At 36.7% G+C, this 19,157-nt stretch overlaps 1 protein-coding gene across 2 annotated transcripts in view; it reads left to right on the top strand.

Annotated features, from left to right (window-relative positions):
• SRBD1 (S1 RNA binding domain 1) overlaps nucleotides 1–19,157 on the top strand; it is a 130,822-nt gene that overhangs the window by 15,738 nt on the left and 95,927 nt on the right. For both annotated transcript variants that reach the window (XM_071806090.1, XM_071806091.1), the window contains 6 exons: nucleotides 933–1,029; nucleotides 2,442–2,577; nucleotides 7,401–7,504; nucleotides 11,268–11,375; nucleotides 17,293–17,450; nucleotides 18,625–18,715. In XM_071806090.1, coding sequence (XP_071662191.1) covers nucleotides 933–1,029; nucleotides 2,442–2,577; nucleotides 7,401–7,504; nucleotides 11,268–11,375; nucleotides 17,293–17,450; nucleotides 18,625–18,715 — 694 coding nt within the window. The remainder of the gene's footprint in view (nucleotides 1–932; nucleotides 1,030–2,441; nucleotides 2,578–7,400; nucleotides 7,505–11,267; nucleotides 11,376–17,292; nucleotides 17,451–18,624; nucleotides 18,716–19,157) is intronic.

Here is a 19,157-nt window from a genome sequence, read left to right as displayed (position 1 = left end):
GCAGGTTTATTTTAATGGTGTTAATAAAGCTCTTTCAAGCTATTGGTATTACATTAGACAGAAGAGTGAAAAATAATATGTATTGAAGGAGACAGTTAATGCTGCATCTGCCAGCTATAGGGTTCATGCATTTCTCTCTGAAGCATTTGTTATGGACTGTTGCTAGAAACAGGGTTATATATTGATTTAAAGTACAAGACATCAGTTTTATTTCAATCCCAACTCATTCTGGTCCAATTCAACCTCTGTGCCAAGGAAAATACCGTGCCACTTCTGCTCTTTTCAGTGTGTTGGAAAGCTGAATGATTGAATGATTCTGGTATTAACTCCCTAGAGTACTTTGTCTGTGGAGGTGTTTTGTAACTTCGCTGTTTGCTATTTCATGGGAGAAAATTAGGGTACCCTGGCCTCAGAAGTGTCACTGTGCAAACTCCTGCTACAGACTGGTGGAAATGTAAAAGCTATCACACAGGGAAAAGACAGGATTGCCTGCAAAGATTGTAGGCAGCTTCCGTATCAGCAGCAAAAACCATAGACTGTCATTGCTCGTTTTAATACAACCTTGAAAATTACACTTGAACATCCATTTTTACTATTGTAAATAATGCATTTATATCATATATGTCAAGATCTGTTAGCATCGAAGTAAAAAATGGTTATCTTTCACTCATTTTAATGTCATTTTGACTTATGATACTGCATTTGTCACTTAAGGCACATGAAAAATATAATGGTTTCAGATGTTTTGGAAAGGAGGCTCAGTTAATAAAATTTTAGTGAATTAGGATTCTTCATTGAAACTTGTGCAAATCAGTCAGACATCTTGTATCAGTTTTCTTTCAGCTTGTGTGTATTTTTTTAGTGCCTATGCAGTTGTGTGAAGTAATTTTTCATATTAGTTTTTATAATTTTTATCTGTGCTTTCTTCTAAGGACTTTCAAATATCCAGGAAGTAGAGGCTGGAGTACAGCATATTTTAGCTGACATCTTCGCTAAAGATAAAGATACACTGGATTTTATCAGGAAATTGTAAGTTGGACTCTTGCTTTCTAAACTTTCCGTGTTACATAGTAAGATTCAGTCTCCTAGGGTACAGATACATCACTAACTCTTTTAAATGATGTGAAAACATAGTTACTGTGTGATTGATTCACTCACTTGTGCTGGAGATATGTTCTTTGGCCTTTCTGCCCATCTGGCTATCAGTGGTGGAGAAATCTACTGTGAACCTGGCATGACGCTGCAGCTCCTGAAGACTGACAAATTTCTCTGTGGCTCTGGTCCATATAGAGCTGCTCTCCCCTGCAGTTATTGATCTATAAGGGAAAGCTTTTTTTCCTTGTGCTTCCTTCAAGCTGTAACTTTTCGGAGGTGCATCTGCTTGAGCTGTTGCTCCAATATTTACTGCTTGACACCACTCAGTGTAATAGCATGCAGTGCTGGTTGATTTTGGCATTGATAGTTAATAAGGCAAATAAATGTGACTGCCTTTAAAGCAGGGGTTACTGATCCTTTGACTGTGTTAACTGAATTTAAGTTTTCTTGCATTACATAATGACTTCAAGGTTGTCATGTCTGTGAGGTTGGTGTGACAGAGTAATAGCTGCTTGTTATTATTTTTTCCTCTGCTGTGTACCATCTGGGCCAGAGAGCAGGGTTATTGAAGAGCAGGTACCTCCTTGGGAGCATGCGGTGTTGGCTTGAATCAGCTCAGTTCTGTTTTGTTGACACTTGTTTGCTATTTATCAGAAGTAATAGCCAACTTCATCAAAAGGCTAGAGCACAGTAATGTGATAATTTCAACACGGGGAATGTTTTGTAAAGAATGTGCTGCCACTACCAGACTATCACTTGCATTCTGCTGACCGCTGGAAGCTTCTTAATTGGATACACAGTGCTCTACAAATGTATCCTATGGGTCTAAAGTGTGTTGTGTGTATAATGATCATGAGGAGCGTTCAGGAAGCTATCTGTTCGAGATCCCAGTTACTCCTAAAAATAATAACTTTTATGCCTGTTAAATGCTCAAAGCAAGAGATAAATTCTGAAGCTGGGTACATTCAAGAGAGAGGCTGCATTTGTGTAAAATAGGTAATTACTATAGCTTTTTTGCAACTTCTCAAAATTTGTTTTGTGAAGTTGAACCAATAACTGACCAAACTGAAGTGAAGATGGTGGCTTTTGTGTATCCATTCCCTTTAGGAGAAGGGCTGTGTTCAGCTTTTTCTGAGAACTGCTTGAATTTCTTCCCTTGTTATGTTCCAGTCATTATATCTCAGTCTTAGTATTAAGATATGTAATATAGTTCTGCAGGTAATTAGAGTTAACATAACTTGTAATTGGGCACACTCCAAACTTCATTTTTATTCAACACAAGCATTAATGACTTGTAACAAGTTTTGTGCTGAAATACCTTATTAACATTTGTTTCTTTTATTCAGATGTCAGCAAAGGTACATTTGTATCCAGTCAGCCTTGGCAAAAGTGTCATCCAAAAGTGGAAATGAAAAAGATATTGATAAATTCCAACTGTACCATGAGTTTTCTTGTAATGTAAAGAATATTCAGCATCATCAGGTACATCTACAAATTTTTTTCTTTGAATTTTAGCTACAGCAAAGGTGGCTTTGCTTTTCAATTTTGTTGCTTAAATCTGGTTCCAAAAATACTTGATTTTGCTTTTCAGTTATCAAAGGTAATAGAGACTTCCAAATTCTTGAAATGCAGGATTAAGCTATTAATCTGTCCCAAGAAGCTGAACAAAGGACTGGTTGTTTAGTATGCCTAATTAATTCTCACTAAACAAATATTTATAATAGTTTATGTATCAGAGATTTCAATACTGGTGTGATTTATTTTAGCATGTGCCCTGCCATCCCTTTTGCATAGCATTGTCAGGAGGTGGATAGAGGCTAAGCGATAATTTATGGTGTTTAGGAGTGGCGTAATAGTGGAAGCTGTGTGGTTGGAGGGTAAGTATTGGAAGTGAACTTGGATAAACTTATTCTTTGTTTCTTTTGGGTGTTTGCTTCAGCACTGAGTTGGAGTGTTCTGAGCCATTTGATGCTAAACCTGTCAGGTGAAACTGGTGAGAAGTACCAGGGAAGGATGCAGAAAAATTAAATTAAAGGTGACCTATAAAATCAGTTTAGGGGAACATCCCATGCACTATCCCGACAACGAGTTTGTTTTGCAAGTCATCCCTATTACCTTCTGTGAAGTATCTTTCGTTATCCTAAGCCCCAAGCCTAGGCCTATATGCCTAGAAAAAGAAATGAGGGACAAGACAAACTTACTGGTTGATGCCTTGATAGCTTGCCTAACCCTGTTACTGATGCTCAAAGGCTGAAGTGTGATGCGCTCAATGCAACTGTTAAGACCATTGCGCTAATCACCAAGAGAAACAAAACAAAAACGAAAAGCCAAAACCACACAAACTAAAACCCCAAGCTAAATAAAACAAACAAACTAAACCCAACCAACCAAACAAAAAACAAAACACACACAAAAAACAACCACAAAAAAGACCCATGTCCACCCGCAAGTGTCCTTTTCCTTCAGAAGGCTGCCTTATTTTACAGCAAAATGCTATGTCTCTTATATCTATGATATGATCGCATTTTTGCTCTGCTTGCTATTTTAAAACAGTGCGATATTTTGAATTAATAAAAAATTTTCTGGCATGTGTTAAAAGGAGTTTGTTGCAAAAAATATTTAGCAACATAAATGGGCTAATTTTTAACTCTCTTCCTCCCCTCCCCAATAATTTGATAATTATTTGGTGAAAATGTGCTTCTAGAGGGTCTGAAGAAGTCAGCAGAGCAATATAAAACTGCTATGGTGACATATCACAAAGATTTGTGGATTCACCAGGAGATTAAGTGTTGTGCGGTATGGATTTTTCTTTGGGTGCTTTACTGCTGAATGAACACTTAGGCTGTCAAAGACTGTTTAGTTTTTCCTGCACTGAGAGTGGTGAATATGGAGATATTCAACATGTATCGGGTGCACAAGTGTTTTGTGGGATGATGGTATGATTTATTTCTTGTCCGAGACATCCTTCATTTCTGTTTTATATAAGGAAAACCGTTGATTAGCTACAGCCAAGGCCAGAAACCAAAATTACCAAACCTGGTCAGCACTCTGACCATGTGGCTGCAGGATGTGTCCTTAGTTTGATGTGAAGATCAACTGGACATGTTTTGGTTTATTTCTCCTTGTGTCTGTCACTAACCTTAATGCCTCTTTCTTTTCCCATTCTGGCTCTCCAGTGAATGAATAACAACTGTTCTTGCAGCTGATGGCCTTGTAATCGCAGGATGCTTTTGCACTCTTGCGTGTTGGCTTTCATCTGTATATTACTGCTATTGACTATTCTAACACATTGCATATTTCTCTATTATGAATCTTAAAAATCTGAGTTATTTGTGCTTCAGTGAGGTTTCATGGCCTAAGGTATGTCAGGATTCTTTTGTACTAGTTGAGGAAAAAATGCATTTTATTATCATTTCTGACATGTGAGGTTTGCAGTTCTGTTGTGTAAAAATACTGTAACTTCTCATTCCTGTGATGTTTGTTATTTTTCCGTTCTGTTAGTTTACCAGTTCCGTTCTTTGTCTCCCTTTTGTGTTTTGATGATGAAATAAGAAATAGTGTTTTCTCTATCTGTCATTTCTTCCCTAAGCTTAAGCCCTAGTACTGTACTTTCATTCTCATATCTTTCGATTTCTTTATTACCCAACTTTACTACCCTGCTGATGCAAGTGACCATTTTTTTTCTCTTTAATTTTCTTGGGTTATAACCATCCATTTTAATACCTAGAAGTCTTCAGTCTCTACCTCACCTAAGACTTTGAAGAAATACTCATTTTCTGCATTTAAAAAGCTGGTTAAAAATGTGGTCTTGAATATGCTTTGGGAGAGGTGTAGATGTCTTCAGGTGAAGAAATTCTGTGGTTTGGTTCAGGATTTTTAAAAGACGGTTATACGTTTAAAAAAAAAAAAGAAGATACAGGGAAGCCTGAAACTTGGAGGGATTTATAAAATTTAATTCAGGTTAAATAGCTCTTTGAAGAACACTTGCAAAACCAACTGTTTTGAAGACCTTCTCGGCTCCTTTGGTGGCTGTGCACAGACAAGTGTTCTCAATGTGTTTAGCTGGAGGCAAAAGTAGCAGTCAGCTTTGGATCACTTCTTTTGCAGACTTGCAAATAGAGGGTTCCATAAAATACTGTGCTGAAAATGGTTGTTGCCCGAGTATGGAAGTGCTAGCGATCTTAAAGGTCTGTGTACAACCCTAACTCTACTCTAGCTTTCATGGAAGTTAAACACCATTCAGTGTGTATGCCTTGGGCTTGCTTTCCTCTGTTTGGAGATGACTGACTGAATTGGTGGGAGGAAAAGAATTCATGAATAAAGTGTAATGGTTGAGGCAAGTGCTCCATTTAAAAAGGAACTGGAATTTAAAGTCCTTGGCAAAACTTATTCAGTGAGTCTGAGTAAGTCTGCAATGTAGAAGAGAACTGTGCAAAATGAAGGATGTTGTATTTTTCTGATAAACAGAATAAGGTTTGATGAATCTTGTGACTAGATCAAATTATTGTTCTTGCTTTCTCTGAAAAATGTATGTTGTTTTTATTAACCCTTTCTCTGGATCTTTTCCAGTCTTACATAAAAACAGTCTTTTTCCAGAACTGAAAAATTGCTTTGTATGAAAATAAGCAACAAAACCACCAAAAACCAAACCTTCATTATGTTAGGGGGAGAAAGTTAGTAAGTACTTTCTTAATTGATTATTTCTTAGATGATAATTCTTCTCTGAGCACGTATTGCTTGGAACAGGATAGGGAGATTGTTTAAGAATGAAAATTTAAGTAATATTAGTGACTGCAATACAGCTGGTTTAAGTTCAGGTGACTGACACATTCTGGGAATGTAGTGCCAGGAAACAAAATGTGATGCAAATATTGACGCTGCTAATGGTGTACTGAATAATGACATTATAATTCTCAGATACATTTTCTGTCATGAGCATCATTTTGATTTTGTTTTAGCTTGACATTTAACTTTCTCTCTTTTTTAAAAATAAAATCAGAATAAACATGAAAGCATTTGATTTGTTAAAATCTGTCTTTCTAATCTCTACATGAAAACATTTGCTTTGGCAGTCAAGGTACCAGATGCTATAATATTTCACATGCAATCTTTATTATTAGCTTTGTTGTTCAATGATATGTCAGGCCTGGTATGTCACAGGAGCAGTAAGGCTGAGGAATATAAATTGGTACTATGTCCTGGAGTCATTTTAAACCATTGTATTTAACATATGTGACATGTCTGAGTTAGCTAGTGATTGAATTAAAGTTCATGATTGACACATAATGCTCTGTTGTGACAGTGCTCAGGGCCTGCTACATACAGCAACATGTGTAGTCATACAGGAATGTCAACTTCTGGCAGTTTTTTTAAATTTTTTCACTTTTAAAATATTTTGGAAGGGAAAATCAAATCTAAAACGGTGAGGTTTTTATTTGTAGGTGCTTCTAACTATTATTCTGTTTCTAAAATCCCTTGGTGAATGAGCTTTCTTAGTATTATAGGGCCTACTTCAGGTGAACATTCAATGTCTTCATGGTGAGATTGGGTAGTAGCTGCCCACCAGTATCCTCCAGGATCCACCACTCGTATTGTGATCCTGGTTGTAAATGTAGCGCCACAAACATTCATTTCAACTCAAACTCTGTATGCAGACAGCGCGTGTGCGAACAGATGTAGCTTTAGATCATGAATATGCAGTTGTGTACACAAGACTATGCCAGAAGTATGTCCATAGTTTTTACAGCTGGAGTGTTAATGTAAAGAGTGTATCTACACTATTTTCTGCTACTTATGAACTAGGTGTGAAAAACTTTGAATTTGTCCTCTTTCAAATTAAGCTGTTTACTTTTGTGTCACAAGTTCTGATTCATAATTAATTTTAAATTTGGATTGATCTTGGGAAGAAGAATGAAGCCTGAAGCATAGGACCAACTTTTTCCCTTTCAAATTTCTAGTTCTGGTTGGAATCACTTTTCAATTCATGAGTTTTAATTTAGGTTATTGAACAAAATTATTCCACCCACTAAATTCATGCTGACTTGTATTGTAAGTGTGTTTAAGATAAACTGGATTTTGAGATTGCAGACTCCAAGAAAAATGTATGATTTATTTTGGTACAGCATTAATTAATCAGTGTTTTAAATTGTGGATGTTATCTGCACATGTACTTTGTGAACTGATTTACTGTACCACCATCATGATTTGCTACAGAATGTCAAGCAAGTGCGTACACAAATGTTGATAAGTTTATCTTTTGGATATTTTGTGTGTCATCTGTCTCTGCCATTTATGTTTGCACTCAGATTCTGGCCATTAACCGAGGGGAAAATCTGAAGATCCTGACAGTGAAGGTCAACATTCCTGACGGGGTGAAGAATGAATTCTGCTGGTGGTGTGTCAATGAAAGGTCTGCATAGATACATATTCTTATAGAAATCTTTTTTTTTCCTATAGACAGCTGCATACTGAAATGTACCTCACATGTCTTGTTACATTAAGAGAACAATTTAAATGAATACTTATTAGATTAGATGAAATTAGCAAGTGGATAATTCTTATTCTGTATTTCCAACTGCTGTAGCATTATGCTGAAAAGATTATGCCTTTGGCTGTATTTAGGGAGTTCTGGCACCATTCTTCAAGCAATTGAATTTTTTAAAAAATATGTGAAAGCTGATGAAATGTGAATGTATTTTCAAATTGTAATATGCATCTCATCCAGTAGTCTTCAATGAAAAGAATTTGTAGAATCCAGTGGAATATACTTCTCGAAATAACTGAATATGCCTGATTATAATTGAAGAAGGCTACCTCGGATTTTAGATCCGTAAAGTATGTAACTTTCAGTTTCACAAAAGTAAGGAATTACATGTTTAAAAAATGTATTGGATTTAGCGAACAAACCTAAATTTGGCTGTCTTCAGTCAATGATTCTCAAATATTATGTGAACTGACTCTTGTGTTTTGATGTCTGGTAAAGTTAGAAAACTAGACTCTAAATTTTGGGCGATTATTTTATTTCTTACTGATTTGCTACTATAAATTGCTTTTTAAAGCCTATAGTGAGATGTTTGGTTTTGCATAACTTTGAGAATCTTTTGCAGAAGTTTAGGCTGAATATATGTACTTTTGTGCAATATCTCTGTCAGTCTTTTTCTTGGAAACTTTGCCTTGATGTCCTCTGGTGAATATTGTGTTCCAAACCGTGCATCTTCTTTGTGTGTGTAAAAGACAGGTTTCTCTTTCTCAACAGTTTGAGATATTGGGCATTGCTCTGAGTATGTCATAGAAACTCCTATTTTTTAATCCTAAAATTGAATAACCAAAAGCAGGAAAAAAGCTAGGAAAATATATACTTTTTTGATGTATAAAATTGTATACTGTGATGCTGCTTTAGCAATTATTTTTCTTCCATGCTAAGTCCAAGAAAGGGATGTGGTAAAAAATGTTCCTTTTCACTGTAGAAATTTGTAGTTCTGTTTCCAATATGGAAGCCTCTGAAAGAGTGGACATATTGTTTGGCCAGACAACATAATGGGTTCTAGGACTAATAGTAAGTAACTTTTTCTTTTCAGGAAAGTATCAGGATTCATAAATGCACCTGAGTTTCCTTCTAGTTTTAGTATCTGTAACAGAATTTCTGTCTTTCTCCCAAGATGTATATTCTGTAAGCAGAACATATCTGTCAGTCTGGCTTTTACTGCATCTGTGACAGAATTTGGAAGCACTGTGAGGCACAGATAATGGAACAGCTTGTCACTGCTACACAAGTGAAAGTGGGATGTAAAATGAGATATTTAGGGTTGATTACACTTTTGTGAATCATCCTGAGATTAAAAAAAATATTGACCTTGGAAATGGAACTACTTATTAATACTTAACATTCATGAGGCTATAAATGCTTATGGCTTTTTACTATTTAAGGATAACTTCTCCACCATCAGAAAGCTTCTGAAGGAATGATTTTAGCAGATCTTGGTGTGTTAACATGTAGGACAGATTCTGATCTTTCTCATAAGATGGACAACTGTGTTATCAAAAGGACAAATTGTAAATGTGTATTCTGCTCTGCAAGCTTGGAAATGGCTATGTAAGGGTGGGAGTTGCATTATTTTCATTGCATCAATTTATTGGTGAGAGCAGAAGGTTAAGAACTTTTGTTTGAGGCAAGGATTTCAAACCTTTGCAAAGGTATTAACTAATTTGCTGAAGGTCACACACAAAATCAGTTGCAGAACCAGAAATACCACCTTGCTACAGAGTTTGGCGGGTATTCTAGTCAGAAAACAGTATCACCTACTGCCTGTTGAATTAGTGGCAAATATATGGACCTTTGTGTTCTTCAGAAGCAGAGTTTTTTAGTACTAAATACCCCTGTGATGGAACGTGGCTTGGAAGAATGATGTTCTTCAGTATTGTGTTGAGCTCTACTTAGGTGCTCTCTAAGATGACTGTATTTTCTTTGCAGGTTTGGAATATTTATCTACCTGTAGAAGCACCTATAATTTCCTTAAAACTCAGATTTGTGCTGAAAACTCGTGAAAATCCTCATGTATGGCCCTATGGATTGTATTTTTCCCCAGAAAATGGCATCTCTGCTGGGTTTGACAGAAAACCTGGCTCCATTAACACTAGAACTGTGCTGGTCCCAAAGTCTTAGTTGAGAAGTGGGACAAAGAAAAAGGATCAATTAGAAACAGCTGGAAAGGGGTTTCTTAGCTGGCTTTGAGTGTAAAGGCAACATGGAATTGTTCCTTGGGAAGCGGTGAGATTGTGTTCTAAAGTGGGACTGCAGCCTTGAAAATGAAGTTTGGTGTTTGACAACCTTTTCCAGTTTCCAGACAAAATTCTGGGTCCTGCGTGAAGTTCCTGGTACAGGCCTTAAAGGGATGCTTTGTCTTGAATGCATGACATTTACAGAATGTCTTGGAAGAAAACAAAGCTCTGCTTTGTGTGCTTCAGGTCTAAAAGCTGAGCTGTGCTCTTCCCGGAACAGCTGTTAATTAATACTAATGATTCATAATGTGGGCTACGTTAATTCTGTTGATGTATGGTTTCACCCTCTGAGGCTTATCGGTAGTCTAAGCCATTTATGCTTCTGGTGGTCCCTGTTGTAAGCACATGCGCACGGAGAGCTGATGAGCAGAGTAAGATGATATTATTTATATGGACTTTTTCTAAATAGGGCTTCATTTAAAGGGCTTTGAAGGTCAACTCTTGATTATTTAATCAAGAAGAATCTGTTCTTAAAGGGAAGCTTAACTAGGCTTTGATGATCTCTAAAATTATACACACATGGCTTTTGCTTTGTTTTCTGCAGTCAAGTGGATTTTTCTCTTCCCTCATAAAGTATTGGAATGATTAAGATGCAGTGTTTGCTATGATTTAATGTACTGTTCAGGTATGTTTTCATTTGTAGCAGTTCTAGGATTTCTTATAGAATGTTGCCTAAATAATTTTTACTTCTCTATAGGCAGGTAATAAAAATATCTGCTGTGATAAACTAGTTATGGAGAAAAGGTTTGCTATGTAGCTTTAATGGATGGAAGAGAGGGGGAAACAGCTGCCACGTTTCCAAATTCATTCTTATTTGTGCCGAGGATACTTTCTGGGAGAGTGTAGTCATACTTGCCACCTGTAAAAACTTCATGTTTATAGAACGGGATGGCAATAAGGAGGTTTAAAGCCTTTGCCAGTTTTATATTGGTATGGAAAGAGTCTCTAGTTACAAATAAGTGTAATAGAACTATTTGCAAGGACTGTTAGAAAAGCGATGAGGTCATATGGCTAAGCACTCACAACCTGGGATGTTGTAAAACTAAGTGGTGAGCTTAATTCTGCTCCCATGTCTGTCTACATTAATGCAGTGTTGACTTGATCACACATTTCTCAACTATTATAGGTGCAGACACTTACAGCGGTTTCAGGAAATTGTAGATCCCCTTAAAGAACTGCAAAGCTGGCTGGGTAGGAGCAAGTTAGGATTCTCCATTCCATTCATATTCAAAGCTATGATTTCATTGCCTAATTATTGTGGTAATTCTGCAATTTATAGGACATGACATTCAATGTAGAACTCTTTTTTTTTTTTTTTTTTTTTTATAAATTCCATTTTACCTGAGTTTTTGTATATGTTCTTAAAATATTTTTCTTTTTATCTTTTTCTGTAGATGGAGGCCAAAACATTTTTTAAAACCAGAATTCATGAGGATACTACGGAATTCAGTAGAGGATGCATATAAACGCCTTATATATCCTCTCCTCTGTAGAGAATTCAGGTAAGCCCAGAAGGAATATGTATTTTCATACTACCAATTTCTTCAAAATTCCGTCCCCAACTTTTTATTGGAATATCTTTTATACACCTGAAAATATCAGCATGTTTTTAATCCTCTGTGCTTACAGAAGGAATGCATTCTGTAGTCTTGCTTCTGTAAATTTCATTTGTGACCTAGGCTACAGTAAATAAATGATTTCTGTGAAGTCATTTTACATGTTGACATATTTATTGCTTGTACATTTATCTAATGACGTACAGTTTAGATCTACATTACTGTAATAGTTGCATTTTTATTCTTGTATTAGCATAAACTATTAGGTCACTGAATTTTCCCAGCATCTCTTCGTGTTACAGCAATAGTACTGTCAGTGACTTTGTTCTGACTCCCTTTTTACTTATCTGAAAGAAACCAGCAAAGCAATTGTGGTTGGAAGTGTTGCTCATGTTTGTAATCTGCAATTTGTGGTACCTGAAATAGTCATAGTGTTGGTCTGATACCATTTTGTGGGTGCTGTGATGGCTCTAGAGAAGTCAGTAAACTTATTTCTGATGATACAGTAGTAATGATGTAATCAGACAAATTGTAACTTGTATGATATTGTTCTAAATTCAAAGGAAATTTAAGACTTGGTATCCAGGTAGGATTAAATAGGGTATTTTCATGGGGAAGTTTACCACATAATAGAAACGATTTAATGTGTAAAGAAGTCTACAGTATACATTCTAAAAGTGTGATTTTTCTAATGTCTAACAGTACTGATGGTATGATTCTTCTCTGGAATGCAAAAGAAGTTCCCCAAAGCGTATAACATGTTCGTTTCTGGCAAGGCTTTTTTTGATATGTGATCAAAATTTTAATATTTTGAGGTAGTTCAAATGTACTTTATCAGAGAGACCCTGCTTATTGGACCAGAAATGTTGAGGTTACTTGTATCAAAATGCCATGCGTTGTTTATTCAGTACCTAAAATCAGCAATCATATTGTCAAATGTAGTTCTTCTGTACCTGACTGGCTCTGCTCTGGTGTTTCTTTTCAAATCTGAGTTGTTTTCCTGGCACTTCTTTCCCTGACTATCACTGACCAGATATTCTATGTTCTTCCCCTCTGAAAAGAACTGTCAGCCGAAGTTTTGGAAAGCAGATTTTTCTAGTGGCTCTTGATTTTTTTCACTACAGTTTATTTTGCAAGCAAAATTGCTTCACCTCTTCTGATTAGTGACCCTGCTTTTTGCTACTGTGAATTTCACGGATTTTTTTTTTTTTGTGACCACAGTACATGTAGCTATTTTAGGGGAGGTACTGGTGTCTATTGTTTGGCCAAAATGATGAACATCTCATCATGGTGAGTCCAGCTGTTGGTTTCTGTTGTGTTGGTGTGAAAGTAGTTGATGTTCCTAGCCTTCTCTACAACTAAACTCTTCTAAATAAAGGAAAAAGACTTACCATTTAGTGGGGTTTGGTTTTATCATAAATAAGTAAACTGACATAAGTGTTCTTCAAGGCTCTTATGGTGTTTTTGTTGCCTGGTTCCTACCACAGGACTGTTGTGGCCTGTGTGTTTGTATAACACTGAGAGCTGCTGCAGCAATAGGTTGCTGAAGGTTTTCTGTTCTCTTAAATTAAAATGAAAAAAGCTGCTTTCCTTACTACTTCCTAGGTATAGCCTACAAGTCATAAATGCGAAGAATACAAAGCTCACTGCCTGTTCCTGAGTGGGCATCTGCTTATGTTTTACTCTGTGATAATTCTGCGCGATTGATGGTGTCTGGTTAGGAAAAGCTGAAACATCTCCTGTAGAGAGGAATGCAGATGACTTAACCCTTATCACTGTGTTATTCTCTTTGTGCCCACACCAGCAGCTGATTTTTTTTTTTTTTTTAGGACTCTTGCAAAGGGCTGCTAAAGTATTCAATACCTCCTTTTAGCATTAGTATTTCCAGCCCACCGCCCACTGTTCTTTTTTTTTTTTTTCTTTCCTTTTTAATATCATTAAATGTTGGAACAGAAAGTTTCCAAGAGTGTATTGAAGTTTCTGGTGCTTCTAGTGATCAGAATAATGAAACTTGCCAGCAAGACAGTTACCATATTTATTGTTTAATTTCCTTTCTTCCACTCTGTCAGATATCATCATTTCTAATATCTGGTATAATAATGTCCAGTGTTGCTTTTGGCTCTTTGAAATACATTTTATTTTGTTTCAGTACTTCATGGAATGATTCCATTAGGATTTGATGCAAGTGATGTGGCATGGACATACTTTTTAATGGATAATCCTTTCCTAATTTTCCATGCTTTCTCGGAGTGAGTGCTTTTTCTCCTCTGTCTTCAGGGACACAAACATTTCTCTGTATATCTTGTTTAGCACCTGAAGCTAGTTTGCAGATATTTTTCCACAGAAGGGATTGCCTCTCAGACTGTATGTGGAAACGGAGAGTTTTAAATCTCAATTAAAAACTGACTCTTACAACATTGAATATAGAAGCTAGCAGCTCATGATTCGATTATTTGCTTTTTTTACAATATACCTGTTGGTGATCTACGGTCTGAGAGCTTCACAGAATTTAAGGGAGGGGCTTGAAAAAAGAATACTTTTTTGTAAAGTAGCAACTGAAGGGCTTTGTTTTGTTTTATACAAAATAACCATTCCTCTTGTGTTTAGAGAGAAGGGCTGCTATCCACCTCTGCCTTAGATCTTTGCCATATTAATGAGAATTGTCACAAATTGGAAAAACATGAAGCTGGGCATCTTGCCATTTGGATGAAGCCAATATTGCACTGAAAAAGAGAAAGATACTAGATTGTTTGAGGTAGTTTGATACTTGTTCAAGGATCAAGTGACTATTCCGAACTTGAAATGGAGGCCCAGTACCTGGGACAGTAGATCATGTCGTTGATACAAGTGTTGAGTGAGACACAGAGAGAAAAGAGAGGTCTATATTTGAAATTAAAAAATACAGGATATTATGTAATAGAAAGGACATACGTTATGTTCCCCCTACGCACCTGGCACTCTCAGTAACATTTCCTGTTGCTATAAAAGTTTCGGTATATCCGTGCCAAATTTAAACATGATTTCCATAAGGTGCATGTAACTAATAGCACGTGTTTAGGGGCAACTTTAATTCCGTCACAATTCTCTCTTCACAGGTGGACTGATGTGGATTTGTAGTGTGGGAGGACTTGGCTTTGTGGCAATAGGGACCCCGTATCTCTGGGACAGATGGAAATCTGAAATTGGCGTGTCCCTGTACAAAACCTCCAGTCTAAGAGTATTCCACCTTCCCTTGTTTACAAGCCGCCTTTGAACTTCATTTCTATGCACATATGACTGGTTGAATCTCTGTGTGTGTATGTAGAAGATCCGTACAGCTGTGAGGCTTAGGAATTTGCTTTGTTTTCTCTGGTCTCTCGCAAATGGCATCAAATTGTTTTTGTTGTTGTTGTTGTTGTTGTGTTTTTTTTTTTTTTTCCTGGAGTCTTCTTTGAAGAAGCTTTTTCTTTGGTTTAGGTTCTTTCAGTTTAGTTTTTTAAGAATGGGTGAAGGATGCTTCAAGACAGAGTGATCAGGAAATGAAATGGCAACTGAAATTCAGTGGAGATGAGTGGAAAACAATGTGTGTGAGGGCAAGCAAGTATTATATTATATAGAATATTATGAACTCTAAACTATCATGACTCTCAGGAAACACATTGTGGCACTGTGGAAGGTAGCTCCACATAAATGTTATGTGCTTAGAAGATAAGATTATTTATTTAAGGAATAAAGACAAAACAGAGAATCAGTGATTTAGTTGGCCCATATATGGGATGCTATTGGCCATTTTGGTCCTCTCACCTCAAGGTGGGATGAGGAAGTAGTAAAAGGATTCATTAGAACTGGAAAATGCCCAGTGAAGGGGAACAAGGTATGGAATAATTTCTGTGTGAAAAAGTATTGACTGGGCTATGACACTTCAGATTGAAGAAGAGTATGAATGAATGGTATGTGAAGCATGGCATGGGGTTTCTAGGGATACATTTTTGCTTTCTTCCAATGTAAGATCTATGGGGCCATAAAAATTATAAAGGATCAGCTTCCAAGCAAAAGGTGGCAGCTTCTGGTTTGCATGGTTTGTGATGGACCTGCAGAACTCGCTGCCGACGGACTACATGGATGCAAGGAATGTGTGTAGGTTCAGCAGGGAACTGGATAGTTGGACAAGAGATCTGTTATGGGCTACTAAAGAAACAAATCATGTCAAGCTCAGGAATTACTCTGAGACGGAAATTGTTGGAGGCTATGATAAGATTATGGGGCAGGTAAATTAGTGCTGCTGTATCAACTTCCTAGGTAGCTGCTTGTTGCCACACTTGGAGACAGAACACTGGGACAGTGGGACCACTTACATCAACTAGTGCAGCTGTTACCAGATTCCTGGGTAGAGTGGTGGCAATATACAGTGTCTGCTCTTGGGTGCTGAGGGCACAATTGAATTGCTAAGTCTTAGAACACATGTATACCCTCCACCAATGCACTTTAAATCATGTCTGTGTTGATTTGGTTCACTTGATACAAACCCAAAAAGCACAGGGATATGAGAGTCTTTTGTTGCACACTTCCTTAGAAAATGTTAAATCAACAATTTGTAAAAGAGAATCTAAATCTATCTCTAAATGAGAGATCACGAGGACTTACAGCTTTTTCTGTGCCACTGTGAGATGAGATGGGGCTGAGATGGCTGGTTGGATGTTGAGCAAAGTCAGGTCAGACTCAAGTTCTTCCATATCTGAAAGCTGCTCGGAACAGCTTCATATCCCATCATGTCAAATAGCCCTTATGAAGGTTGTGTTTGAACTGTTTGCAGCTTGCTTGTGTTTTCTTCTGTAAAAATACTCAGATGTTATTTTTTTTTTAGTGATGGGTAAAAAGAAAAGGAGAATAAGGGCACTGGCTTTAAGCTGCATGAAGGCTTTACTGGACTGCTGTTGCTTACCTAATTATTGTAGTTATTGACAATATAATGCAGCTGAAAATGGCAATGTAAATGTAAAAAAAAAAAAAGGGCAGCTAGGTCGTGAATATTTGTGTCCCCATTACTTTTTCAATTTTTGCTTGTTTTATATAAAATGCCATACCATGACAAAAATCCTTATCAGTCATTGTCTTACTGATCACATCTGACAAATAAGACATCATGCATCTCATACACCTTCACTCAACAAGACTGATTTGTTTCTTACAACACTCTGCTCTAAATGTTCTTGCTTGAAGTCACCAAAGTCAATTCTTAGTGCACTATCTCACTTGTTTCTGTTGAAGGATATGGAAAAGAAAGGTAGGGAACATCACAGCCCCATTAGCTTCCCAGTTTCATTCTGAGGAAGTGAAATACCCTCCTAGAAAGACCTTAAGTCTACACGCTTCTGTGATGACTGTTAAATAATGTAATTTGTAGATGAAATTAAATACCTCATGAGTCATGGTGTGTTAGCAATTAATTGGATAGGCCCTAGCAGTTTCTTTGTAGTACCTCTCAACCTAAATGATCATCTTTTTTGCTGGGTAGTGTTTTTTCCTCAGAACTGTGAAGTTATGATTAAGTCAATCCATGTAATCTTCAAATTAACTTTTCTTTGCAATTAGGTATCAGCTTTGATGCGAAGCTGTTCTTCACTCAAAATTATGCGTTAAAGTTTGAATGTTGGTTGGTACGTGTACATTTTTATAGGTGTTTGTTATACTCTTTATGTTGATTTACTTTCTTGGAACCAGAATGAGATAATCATATAGCATCAAAAACTTGATTGGTAGTTTAATATTTAATTAAAGATAATGAAAACATGATTGGGAAAAGCCTTACAACTTTGAAACAATTCAAAAGTCCATTTGAAAGCTAATTGAGGGGAAAATGTTTTTTTGCTTTCATCCTTTTAAGATCAAAGTTGACATCTGATGCAGAGAAAGAGTCTGTGATGATGTTTGGGAGAAATCTTCGGCAGCTGCTTCTGACCAGCCCTGTGAGGGGCCGTGTTTTGATGGGAGTAGATCCTGGCTACAAACATGGCTGCAAGTTGGCGATTATTTCACCAACCAGTAAGTTTCAATTCCAAATATTTTTTAAAGGACTGATAAAAATATATTCATTTAGAATAAAGGATAGTTTTAAAACCTACTTTTTATTGAAATTATTTTTGTCTTAAGCTTTTAGTGTTTTCCACACATCCTGTCATGCAAATTCCTTTCTTCAGGTTCAATGTTACATTTCTAGCACCTGGATTTCGGTGTCTACTTTGGTGTTATTACTCCTCTCTAAAATAGAATTTAAGATCTCTTCTGCTTTCTTGAATACAGGTTCAAATAATTGTGCCTCTCAGTAGTGAGCAAAGAGAACACCTGGCATTTTTATTGTTGAATAAAGAATTTGAATTTAAATACTTTGCTTTTTTCATGGGTAATGTCTTGGACATCTGGACACTTTATCAGCTCTTTTTGTTTAGTATTATGCATGTCAATGTGGGAAGTCAGAAATATTGTGTTTGCAGAACTTTTTAGTCCAGTTTTAGACAGATATAGAACAGAACCTTTCCAGATCATACTAGTCTGATCTGGGGATGCATACCTCTTTAGACCCATGCCAAAATGGTTTGTTTTCCTTTGATTTTTTTCACTGCTTTTTTGTCTGAGACTATATCCACCCAGGGTGGGTATAAGCAAAGATATGTTATTGACAGATGTTAAAATGGCAATAAAGGTCAGGTAGATAGTTATTAGCATGCATTGAACCATAAGCCATCAGTACCAGTTAATACAGCGTTATTTCCAAATGTGATAGATGGGATGGTGGCAAGAGCTGGCACTGAAGTTTCATAGCTCCTGGGATGCAAGTCCTGAGTCTGCATTCCTAATTTTCATGTCTCTTTACTCGATCTGTAAAATGTACTAGACTGGAGCAATAAATCTTTTGCAGTGAATTGCTATTTTTCTGTTTCATAATATAATACACTTTTCTTGCCTAATATGACTAGGTGCTCATTATTTGTTATGTGGATGTGTCCCCAGGGAAACAGAAAATGGATCAACTCATTTTGCTTTGGCAACCAAAGATTTTAGTCCTCTGCCCACCATACGGTTCTTCTAATTGGGTACCAAAATTAAAGGGAAAGATGGCTTATTAAGAAGCTTGCTTTGTGAATCATTGGATTCCACAGGATGTAGCTTTTGGATCTTTGTGGTTTTTATCAAATGGCTTTGCCTTTCACTGTTCTAGGTCAGATACTCCACACCGATGTCGTTTACTTGCATTCTGGTCAAGGATTTCGTGATGCTGAGAAGATAAAGAGGCTTCTGCTGCAGCATAAGTATGCTAAAGGAACTTCCATTTATTACACTTTCTTACCAAATGTAATGAAAATCTTCACTCTATAAATACTTGCTTTTGGGTGGAATAAGAATTGTAATGATTTAACTGGAGGTATTTTTTTTTACATAGTTCAGAGCTTATTTTTCTTTTAGTCTATGTTCATAGTAAAACACTGTGTATATGTTAGAAGCCTATGAAGTCAAACCATGGCTGTGACTAAGGCTGCATGCTATGAATGTATTCCCTTAAAACTCTGTCAATCCGTTTATTTTTAGGAATAGAAATTAACATTCAGCTAAGGAATAAGTTTAGCCTCACTCTTCCTACACCTCCGCAAACCCCAAACCACTCATTGATCTTTCCCTGTTCCAAAAGCCACATGCAGCCCTTGGAAGAGTTTTATTAAGCAAAGGAAATCTGCTCTGATAGATCTCCAGACG

Source organism: Patagioenas fasciata, chromosome 3, assembly GCF_037038585.1.
Source record: "Patagioenas fasciata isolate bPatFas1 chromosome 3, bPatFas1.hap1, whole genome shotgun sequence".
In the NCBI taxonomy this organism is placed as follows: Eukaryota; Metazoa; Chordata; class Aves; order Columbiformes; family Columbidae; genus Patagioenas; species Patagioenas fasciata.
The sequence above is the reverse complement of the archived record's forward strand: the minus strand, read 5'-3'. Positions and strand labels throughout refer to the sequence as shown.